General features: G+C 37.5%; 1 protein-coding gene across 1 annotated transcript in view; it reads left to right on the plus strand.

Moving 5' to 3' along the window:
- The first annotated feature begins 1322 nt into the window (after nucleotides 1-1322).
- HCRTR2 (hypocretin (orexin) receptor 2) overlaps nucleotides 1323-11757 on the plus strand; it is a 115070-nt gene continuing 104635 nt past the window's right edge. Inside the window, exons 1-2 of the mRNA XM_008580943.1 lie at nucleotides 1323-1523; nucleotides 1909-2507. Of these exons, the coding sequence (XP_008579165.1) occupies nucleotides 2285-2507 (223 nt within the window). The 5' untranslated portion in view covers nucleotides 1323-1523; nucleotides 1909-2284. The remainder of the gene's footprint in view (nucleotides 1524-1908; nucleotides 2508-11757) is intronic.

The following is an 11757-nucleotide window of genomic DNA, read 5'->3' on the forward strand; positions in this document are numbered from 1 at the left end:
TACTCACCATCACTTCACACTGTTTGGTCTTCATCACAGCATTTCTTCCTTCCTAATGTTTTCCTTATATATTTATTAGTCGATTTGTTTCCTAACTTCACTAGAAAGCAAAATGAATACAAACAGCAACCTGTTTAACTCGTATCTCTAGGAGTATAAAAGAGCACTCAGTAAATATTTGGTAAAAATAAATAAATAAAATAAAATGCCCATTTATGCACTTCTCTTAACAAGAAATTTAACTAGTACAGATTGGAAAAATACAATAGTATTTCTTGTGAACTATGACATCTGTAGAATAATAGAAGTACTGGGTTGGGATCAGAAGAACTGAATGTTTTTGGCTACTGATTAAACACTTGATCTTTTGTAAATTATTTAATTTCTCCAGGAACAATTTCCTCATCTATAAGACAGGGCTAATAATAGCTAAACCCTCAGGAGTTTTAAAGTAATGCGTATAAAATAACTTTATAAACTGTAAAGTACAAAACAAATGTGAAGAATTATGACTCAGAGTGACTAAAACCTGAATGTAAACCATCAGTGTCTTGTGACTATTGAAAAAGGATTAGATACAAACATTGATTACATCCCCCAAATAGTGTACATTTTGTACTAGCAAGACTCAAACCAGATTACTCTATTTCTTCCCAGCTGAATATTTTGCAAGATATTGACAATTGTCTAAGGTAAGACCAAGAAATATAGGTGTGGAGATAGTATCATTTGAAAAACAATGGAAAAGATTGAGGAAAAAATGAATATAGAAGCATGGAAAGGGAGGTTGGGCTATGATACTGAATTTAAATATGTGAAGGATTGTCATGTGGAAGATTTATTCTGTGTAGCACCAAGATACATTCTAGGGAATGGAGGTAAAAGACTCAGAAAGGCAAATTGTCACTTAAGACCTTAGTTTAATGTAAGGAACAGCTTTCTAACTTCTGAAGCAGTCCCATAATGGTGGAGCTGGTGAATTGTGGCCACGTCCAAGCTAGATGGGGACATATTAGCAATGCTATCAGGAGGTTTCTATTATTAAGTTGAAGTTCAGGCTAGATGATTCTAAGGCACTTCTCAAGTCCAAGATTCTAATTAATCAAATGCAATATTCTTACCATGGTTATTAAGAATGAAAGGATCATGAACTCACATGCTAACAAATCCCAGAATATTTATCCTTAGAGATAAAACCAATTCATGAGAGAATGGCAGGTGACATCAGCCCTGAGTCAATAAGACAGACCAATGGGGTGTTTACCAGAGAGCACTTCTGCTTAAACTGCTACATCCTACTACGAATCTGTTTAGTACTGTTTAGTATATCGGTGGTCATTATTGCTTCACAATATTAACTATGATCACATTTATGACTAGTTTCCTTCAAGGATTTGCTGCTGTATTTTATGACAATTGCTATTGCAAACACAAATTCCATCTAAATATACCCTTCAATTGAAAAATGGTTCCATTTCCCAGTTTTGAGGAAAAGGCGAGGAAGGAGATGTCTTAAAGATTCAGCAAGTGCTAAGCTGGAAGATGTGAAATGTTAAAATATGTTTATACTAAATGTGAAAATATTTGCCTGAATGACTTCTGCATCGTCCTGCTTGAGGAATACAGGGGCTACTCGTCATTACTTTTATATTTGCATTACGAAGACAAATGCATCAACACATCCCATAATAACCTTGTATTCACCTTTTTATCATGTTCACAGACCTACTCAAGTCTGTGTATGGTTTATAGAAACTGCACGTGAAAGATAGAGGCGAAAAGTAGAAACGAGAGAGATTTAACCCTCAGAGAAACAGGTTAAAGTAATTTTTATTAGTTTTTTTGTGTGTGTTTGTTTTTTGGTGGTGGTGTTGGTGGTGGTGGGGTTTTTTTTGGGGGGGGGGGCAGCTTCAGCTCTCCTTCAGCAGAGAGGAGGCTGTGGGTTGCGGACTCAGGGCTGGAATGAGCAGTAATTGAGCTTGAGCTGAGCCCGAGGTAGCTTTCTCCTGCCGGTGTCATTCCTGCAGCCTCCAATGCCCGGTCCCTAGTTCCTCGGCCGCCTCTCCTCCCGGTGCAAAACCGTCTGTCAAGACGGCAAAGCCGCCGCAGAAGTTGGCCGGCATACGAGTCCGGAGGCATTGGCTCAGTAACTTTTCACGTCATTTTCTGCTCCGGAGTCCCTTCTCGCCTCTCCGCGCCGCCTTTCGCACCGCAAACCACAAGTGCTCATGGGGCAGGCGGAGAGGAGCTTGCAGCACTGAGCGGAACCGGACTGGAGCCCGTGATGTCCGGCACCAAATTGGAGGACTCCCCCCCTTGTCGCAACTGGTCATCTGCTTCGGAGCTGAATGAAACTCAAGAGCCCTTTTTAAACCCCACCGACTATGACGACGAGGAATTCCTGCGGTACCTGTGGAGGGAATACCTACACCCCAAAGAATATGAGTGGGTCCTGATCGCCGGGTACATCATCGTGTTTGTGGTGGCTCTCATTGGGAACATCCTGGGTGAGTCTCCTCCTGGGCAGCCCTCCCAAGGGCTGTCACCTCCCTTCGGCCCAGGCTGCAAAAGCTCTGAAGACCCCTCGCTTCCCCTGGGAAGCAAACAAAGAGGTCGCTGCTTTCGGGTGGGGTTTACTAATAAAAAGAAAATTTAAAAAGTTTTCTGATTTTACGAATCGGGACTGAGCCCTGGGATGGTTATTCCTTTTTCTGCAGGGAGAAGAGGGAAACCGCGTCTCTTTTTCTAGCACTTAGCTGACAAACGCAGGGAGAGGGGCAGCGACAGGGATCTTCAGGTGGATTTTGTTGATTGGGGGTGGGAGGTGGGGGAGGGAATCGCTCATCCTTTCCTGTAACATGGCTGGGTTTCTCAGAGTGTTTGAAGAGAGGCAACGCTTGCAGAATGCAAAACTGCGCCCTTAAGAAGCAAGCTCTGTTGAAGTCACAAAGCATTTGTGAGCTGGGTATCTTGCCCTTTGGCAGGAGATTTAGGCTCCCGTCAAGAGGTGGCTATGAAGGGGCAGGGAGTCGAGACCGTGGCAAGGCAGGGAACTGCACTCACTCACTGAAGCTGAAATGAACTGGAACCATGCCGGGAGCAAGGAGAAGGAGGGGCATAAGAAAAGTACCACGGAGATCTCAATCCTCCGCTCATTCATCCATCCATCCATTCAAAGGGTGCATGTAATTTATTTATTTATTTATTTATTATTATTTTTTTTTTCAGAGCGTTCTTTTTGCCAGGCTCAGGAAATATTTGTGTCAACCGATTCCCTTTTTTTCAAAGACGAGGTTAAGCTTCCTCTAGGCGCTGTCTATCTGTCCCTGTGTAGGTCCGATTTTTTTTTTCAGAGCGTTCTTTTTGCCAGGCTCAGGAAATATTTGTGTCAACCGATTCCCTTTTTTCAAAGACGAGGTTAAGCTTCCTCTAGGCGCTGTCTATCTGTCCCTGTGTAGGTCCGTATGCAAACGCAGTTTTCCTATCCCCCTCCCCACCCCCCACAATTTCTGAGGATTGGGAAGGGGGTGCGGTGGCCATATGGTGACTGCGGTGATGGAGTGTATTAGGGCAAAAGGGAATCCACTTCAAGAAAGAAAGGTTTGGAAGGGAGGGATGACTTAAAAGGAATTGTGAATGGAAGGAATGTGTACCTTGATGAATGGAGGGTGGGAGGCTGGGAGGCATTTCAGATGCAGAGGGCAGGGTGGAGGAAGTGTCTGTTGAAAATGACAGGAGGAGACCTGTGAGACTAGGAGAAGATGCTTTTAATTTTCAGCCATAAATAAGAGAGAAGGTGAGGGAGGTGAGATAGGCTGGGAGGCTTTGAAGTCAAAAGCAGAGAATTTGTGGCTGCAATGGAGAATGATGAGGAACTTACTAGGCTTCCAACACTAACCTGATTTTTACCTCCTCTCCTAAGTGTGTTGATCTGGGTAGGAAGCATACAAAGTCATCTCTCACCAATTCAGCAGGCAGAATAGCTGATAGTATGTGACTGAGAGGGATTCTCCAGAGTCAGTAAAATATTATTTGATTAAATAGGTAACCTTTGGGAACTTTAGTTTGCTTGTTCTATATTATTTTTGGACTATTTTTATTTTATTGATTTTTTTGAAAGTAAAAATAAAGTGAATATTCTTGGGATAGAGACAAAGTGTATGAATGTAGAAAAACACATGAGTAGGGCTCTTGTTATAAGGATAAATCTGGTGATAAAAATGTCCTTCTTGTTTCCCTTCTTGTCATTCACCCTTAGAGTTACAACTATTAAGGCATGTGGCTACTAGCATAGTAACATTTCACTGAATTATGCCAGCATTTACTGATAAGTGAGTAATAAAACTGAACTTATGTTGAGTACCTGCCTTGTGCCAGACCCCTTCACATACACTCTCTCACTTAAACCTCAATAACCCAGTTAAACAGAAGTAACAAGACTTAAAGTAATGAAATGACTAATGAAGAGATATGACTGAGATTCAGTTCCATTTCTTCTGATCTCAAATCCATTATTCTCCATTGTTATTCCACTCTACAGCTAGAAAACATAGAGAATGGCTTCTCTGTTCCTGATTGTCTGCAAACCTACTGGATGTGCTTCCTACTCTCCCCTGCATCTATGTCAACTGCCAATAAAGCACTATGGGGGGTTATTGGCACCATCATTCTCTCATCAAAAACCTGTATAGAGAGGAATGTGATTGCTTTACAGAAAAAAAAGGCATGTTTTACTAGCTACAATCCATAACTATTTCTTTTCCCTAATTTTATTTAATTTCAAGCTTAATCTTTGTGATAAAATGTGCTCTTCACTGCTGTTATTCCATTTTTTCTTTGCAAAGACCTGTGATGCATAGTCTTCGTATCCTAATTGCATAGTTTAGGGATACACGTTTGCAGCCTGGAGAGTTTGTTTCAAGAAGGAAACACCACTACAGTAAGGATACTTGTTTCATGTCAAGGAAGAAATCACTGTCCACAGCCCCAAGTGCTGAAATGGCTAATTCCATTCAGCTTAAAAAGGAAGATTTACTCAAAGCACTTTGCTCTCAAGATACTGACAGCTATTTTTCTCAGGACTGAATAACAATGAAGTCCTTTCTCGCTGAACTGAAACCCATTCTTTACTGACATATTCCCTGAAAGTTGATGAGGTTTAGGTTTGACATTTAAACAAATGAGCAGTCTCATTACTCACAGACAACTTCCTGTTCTTTGATGTCACTGTCAAATTTGCAAAACGGATTAGATTGAGAATTGCTTTTTTGCCCCTCTGGTATAAGTAATTTTATGTAGAGAGTGGTAGGACAAGGATTCACATTATTCATGTAAGATAAAGAGGTAACATTAAATATGAAGGTGAATTACCACAGTAATCACTGACCTTTCAGGTCCATTCACCATTTGCACTTTCATGTAACTGACTAGTTGTTTGACTTACAAAAATAATGCCATCAGTTAGAAGTAACTTCTCCCACAATGTTGACAATGTGCTTTAACTGAGTTAAATCAACATATTACCTGTGTATGTGTTTTTTTTTTTTTGTGTGTGTGTGTGTTATTTTAAAAATTATTTAAACTGCAAAGGAAAATGAAGGATATTTATTGTATACTATTTGCCAGGTTCTATATGCCAGGTTTCAATTATATGTATTATTTTATAGATGTCTCACAACAAACTTATAATGAGATTAATAGCTTTATAAGTGAGAAAAAAATAAAATCCAAAGAGCATTCTAACTTATTCCAAAGTTTAGTCAGACAGTGAGTAGCAGCACTAGGTTTCTAACACGGATGTATCAGATTTCATGGTCCATGCTTATTTCATTACTTCATCCTGCCTCTTTCCATAGCTTCTAAAGTAGCTTCTGGAGAAGTGCAGAAGAAAGCAGAGAGGGATGGATGCTTAGATGTGCCCTTTAGATGATTTGCAGAATTGTTCTGGCTTGTTGCCATGCTATTTCTCTGATAGACTACAGTTCTTCAGCTGTGAGGATGAGCTCATTTGATAAGCTAATCAAGGTCAGGCTAGGGTTATTTTACAGGAGAAAATTTCAAGGTAAGGTAGGTGCTGCCAAAAATGCTTTTGCCTATTTGAGGGGTGATTCACTGGAAAAAAAAAAATGTTAGATAATTGTGGCCAAGGATTATTTTGTTATTGAAAGTACTATCTTTAGACACTATTTAAGACTGAGGTCCTAAACATGTAAGACCTCACATAATCTAAAGATCTTTTTATTATTATTATTTCTGTTTTCAAACAAAGTGATGCATTTTTAAAAAATATAATCTATGTTTAGTTAAATCATAATTTTCTATTGATTTGGGTAATTCAATCTTTATATTATATGACAGTTTTCCTAGAGCAGAATGATGGTATATATGTTCAAAGAAGTATTACCTATCCCAGCAGACATGAAATGACATTTAGACCCTGACTATGAAATAGTTTAAGATGCTTTTGGATGAAATACATGACAAATAGGGCCAGTCTTTTGAATAGATGACTCTAAGGACTAAATTTGTTCATTTCACCTTTATTCTCAATGAGAGGTAATCTTTTAACCAAGTAGATGGATTGGATAGATATGTAAAATAGCTATAAATTCCTTGCCAGTAGAATTGTTTTCTCGTTAAAAAAAAAAAGTGCTCAAAATAAATGACTATCTACCATATTCCTAAAATACATTTAGGGATTATTGTTACTGAGACTTTACCAGTAATTTTCTTTAATATTAAACATATTAGAACAATGTTTAATGTGCAAATAGTATTTTATTCTTCAGAAGATATCGTTACATATTCTGTCTCATTTAATTTTCAGAATGAGTTTATGCGGTAGATCTTATTTAATGAAAAAACCCAAGTGCTGAAGTGATTTAATGTCACTATGAAAGAAAGCATGGGCACACAAAAATATCAAGTGGCGTGTGTCAGTGTAGGGAAAGTTTGCCAGTTTCCTATATTTCCAGAGGCTAGAATAAGGGATGTAATTTTCTTTGTCTGGATTCAGCTATGCTGTCTTTGATACCTGACATTGTCAATATTCTGAGGACAGGCTCATAATAACCAAATTTACAAAGTTTCCAAAAATAAAATGAAGCATAATTTCAATGTTCTAATTTTCCATAAGAAGTTACTCTTACAAGTCCTAGAATACCCAAAATTCTGTCAGTCATCACAGTCTTTTTCTGTAGACAGAGTTACATGAAGAGTGTTATTGGTCTGAATAGCTAGGCTATACCATAGCAGCAAATAAACCCTGAATATCTCATAGACTTCACACCACAAAAGTTTATTTCTTCCTCATTTAACATATGATGTCATTGGAAAATCTGTTTCATCCAGTGACTCATGGTGCAGGCATCCTCCACACATGGCACCACATCAACATATGGTTCTATGGTAACCAGCTTCCAAGATGGCTTCTAACGACCTCCCACTTTCTGGTATAAACACCGTTGTGTAGTCCCTTTCCACATTATGCCATAATTGTTCTGGGTGACCAACAGCATACAGCAGAAATGAAAGCATGTCACTTTCAAGACTACGGGATAAAAGACTGCAGCTTCTGCCTTGAGTGCCCGCTCTTTCTCTTGCTCTTGAATCTCTTTCTCTGCAGGAAATGAACTGCCTTGTGAGCAGCTCACCTACTAAGGAATTGAAATCTCCAGCCAACAGTCACAGAGAAAATATGATCTGTTAACAACCTCTTAAGTAAGCTTGGAAGGAAACCCTTCAGCTCAGATTGAGGCTTGAGATGACTACAACAGCACCTCTACCCCAGCCCATCCCCAGCTTGACTGCAACTTAATGACAGACCCTTAGGCAGAACCATCCAGTTAAGCTGCTCGCAGTCTTGATACTTCAGAGGCTGTGACATAATAAACTTGTTATTTTAAGCTGTCAAGTTTTGGAATATGTTCTTATACAGCCTCTAAAGTTGTCATGGTGAAGAGCGAATTGGAAAAAAATATACTGCCTCTTAACTACTTTTGCCAAAAAAGCAACATGTGTCAGTCCTGCTCACAATCATTTGGCCAGAACCAATAGGCAGAACCATCCAGTTAAGCTGCTCGCAGTCTTGATACTTCAGAGGCTGTGACATAATAAACTTGTTATTTTAAGCTGCCAAGTTTTGGAATATGTTCTTATACAGCCTCTAAAGTTGTCATGGTGAAGAGCGAATTGGAAAAAAATATACTGCCTCTTCACTACTTTTGCCAAAAAAGCAACATGTGTCAGTCCTGCTCACAATCATTTGGCCAGAACCAATCACATTGTATCAACCTAACTGCGGGGAGGCTGGGAGATCTATGGTCTCTGTACAATAGCTAAGGGTATTTTTAACTTGCATAGACTCAGAACAAGGGAATTTAGAGGAATCGAGTATTTAATGGCTCACCACTAAGATAAGCTGATAAATATATCACTCACATTTTGGATTTCTGTCAATGGAAGTAACTGATGATATTGAGAGACTTTCTGCCAATTGCTGTGCTAGATCTGAGGGTACAAAGATAATAAAATCCAGGAAAGCTGCACTCTGGTTGAAGAGACAAACAAATAAACAGATACTCCCAATATAATGTGGTAGGTGCTATGATGGATGAGTGCACAGAATGTCGTGGAAGCATATGAGAAGAACACTTAGCTCCATTTGGCGGATTAGAGAGAGATCCAGGTGGAGATGACACCTAAACTGAGTTTTAATGGATGAATTCAAGTTACCCAGGTGAAGAAAATTGGGTAAGGATGTTCTAAGCAGAGGAAACAACATGAGCAAAATCAAAGAGGCGTGAAATAGCATGAGCTATGAAGAGAATGTTAAGCAACTGGGTAACTTCACTGTAAGTTCAAGTGAGACGAGTCTAGAGATGAGGCTGAAGCAACTGATAACGGCTGGCCATGAGAGCCCTGGTATACCATACTTAAGATCTAAGCTTTGACAATGCAGTTTAAGAGGGAGACGTTAAAAGGTTATAAGGACAGTGCCGTCATTGGTTTGTATTTTCCATGAGAGTGTCTGAAGATAACCCAGAGAATAAATCCAAAAGGAGAAAGACTAGTGAAAGTTTTCACACTGGAGTTTATGTCCTGTTTTGCCTCATCTAATCAAGCTTGCTTTAATGAGAAAAAAAAATGACAATAAAGGACATAATCCAAATTCTCTAGATAATTACTTCCGGGAGGCTTTCTACATGCTGCGTAAGGAAGGAAGGGAGAAAAGAAGAAAGTGAGAAAATGAAGATAAAAAGAAATAAAGAGGGAAGGAAGGGAAAGGCAGAATGCATATCCATATAGGAAAAACTGTTGCTGTTTTTACTTTGCTGAATATCTTAATTCGAAGATAGAGTTATCTTTAAAATAATTTTTTATTATTTATTTTCTGGAATATATGCTTATAAATCTTGCATGCCATAGCTCTATCAATATTTTCCAACATTCTGTACAGTTTCTCACTAAAATAATTCTTGTAATGACTTACCTATCTGGGTTTCAGTGGGTCACTATACTCCTAGCTATTCCTCACTTTGGCCTTGAAATAATGTTTTGTCCTCACACTGAAACTCAAAAGATGAAACATTTGAGATCTAATAAAATTTTTATATTATTCAACTAAATCCCCAATTTTTTCCCAAAGTACCTACAACTTTCTAAATATCTTTATTTGAAAAGTGATTTTAAATGACATTTATGTCATTCAAACAATCAATGAAGATGGTTATATTGACCCCATAGGGAATTTCAGTGAACATTCTCTACAGCTTGGCATGGTAACACACTTCAAAATTTCTATAACTGTGTATGGCTTGAAATTTTTTATCTATTTCTAGTTCACAATGAAAATGCAGCAGTGCTTAAAAATTGTAATATCCTTTTATAGATTCTCAGTGAGGTTTTATTCCTACTCTGACTCTGAAATGAATTTAAAAAGGCACATGGTTTGTAACCATGTGAGGCCATGATTTTATTACTACATTGCTAGAAAAGGGGTCAGAAAACCACTGGCTCTAATAATTTATTTAATCAATTAAGAATGAATTTGATGAGTCATACACTTTGATAGAGAAATATATTGCCTATAAATAGCATTTCTAAGGCAACTTGTCTCTAAAAATGTGAAGATTGTGCTAATCTTTCTGGGACGGGGTAGGGAGGTATGGTTAAGAGCTTAAGAAACCATTTTGTTATTGTGTGAAACAGAGTCGACTATTCATTATGAAAAATAGCTAAAAAAATCCAATTAGAATAACTTATGCAAAAGTTCTCCAATTTTAGAAAGCTTGAAAACAAAAACATTAAGAAATCTTACCAGCTAATGAAGAAAAAGAACGTAATAATTACTGGGACATTTAACTGCTTGGGCTTGATTTACTCTTTGGACAAAAGAAAACCTAGAAAGACCTTGTTCTTTGAAGTCATCGGAGATGGTAATGGTGACTCAGAGATCCCCGAAAGTCAATAAGATTAACCTAGTTTATAAATTTATGTTTTGTTTTGTTTTTCCCCAGGGATAATGAACTTTGCAACTTCTCACAGACAGGAAGCCAAACCATCTTACAAGAAAAGAGGAAAATAAAAATTTAAGAACTTAAAAACACAGGCATACCACACACACACACACACACACACATATTTTGGGAATTGTGTGACATGAATAATAAGATTGTACACCTTAGTTTTTTCATAGAAAATAAGAAGTTGTGTTTGAAACATTAAAAATGCCAAAACACACACACACATATTTTGGGAATTGTGTGACATGAATAATAAGATGGTACACCTTAGTTTTTTCATAGAAAATAAGAAGTTGTGTTTGAAACATTAAAAATGCCAAAAACTGGATATAAGGCTTTGAGGTGCTCAAAGTCAAGACATAATTTCAACTATCCCCTGGGTATATGAACTATATTTTAGGGAGTAAAAAGATAAATACATTAGAAATTAATAAGTCCTTGAATTCATATACATGTAAGAAGGGGCATCCCTTGGGGGACTGATCATTGTAGCATAATTTATTTTTCTTGGACAGAGACAATATACTTCTGCTTTACAGTCTTCACAATTGCTAATCCCTGACCCTCTGTGGCTGGCTCCTGCTCATCTCACATGTCACGTTTTCATGAATGTTCTCTCAGAATGCCACATCTGAATCACGAACTCCTCATGTGCTGTGGTAGCATCCCATTCTATTTTCATCATAGGACTTATTACTATTTGAAATTATATGTTAATTTGTTTGTTCATGTTTCTGTTGTCTCCCTTAAGTAAAATGTTAGTTCCATAAGAGTGGTTTCTTTATTTTTCTTGTTTACAGGTGTATCCTCCTTGCCTCGAACATGCTAGGAATACAGCATTTCTTAGCTACCAAATGATTTAAACTGTTTTAAATTTACACTAGAAGAAATATTTTAGGTATAACTGCATTTTTTTAAAATTATGTATTGTGGGCTTTAAATTTCTTCTATTATAAATATTTAAAATAAAACCTCAATAATTCAAATTACTTTTGTGATTATTTTGGTCTATATTATAAGGAACATACACATTAAAATGAATGTTTTATAATTATTAAAGTAATTATTATGGAATACCATTTGATAAATCTCTCCCTTGACATTATTCAGTAATCTGTACCATGAAATTATCTTGCTTTCTCATTAAAAGCAAATGAGATTTTCAAACTGGCATTTTTTTTTGTTTTGTTTTGTTTTTCTCTCAAGAAAGGTACGTAAAGATCCTTCCAAATAA

This window comes from Galeopterus variegatus, unplaced genomic scaffold, assembly GCF_000696425.1.
Source record: "Galeopterus variegatus unplaced genomic scaffold, G_variegatus-3.0.2 Scaffold2215, whole genome shotgun sequence".
NCBI lineage: Eukaryota > Metazoa > Chordata > Mammalia > Dermoptera > Cynocephalidae > Galeopterus > Galeopterus variegatus.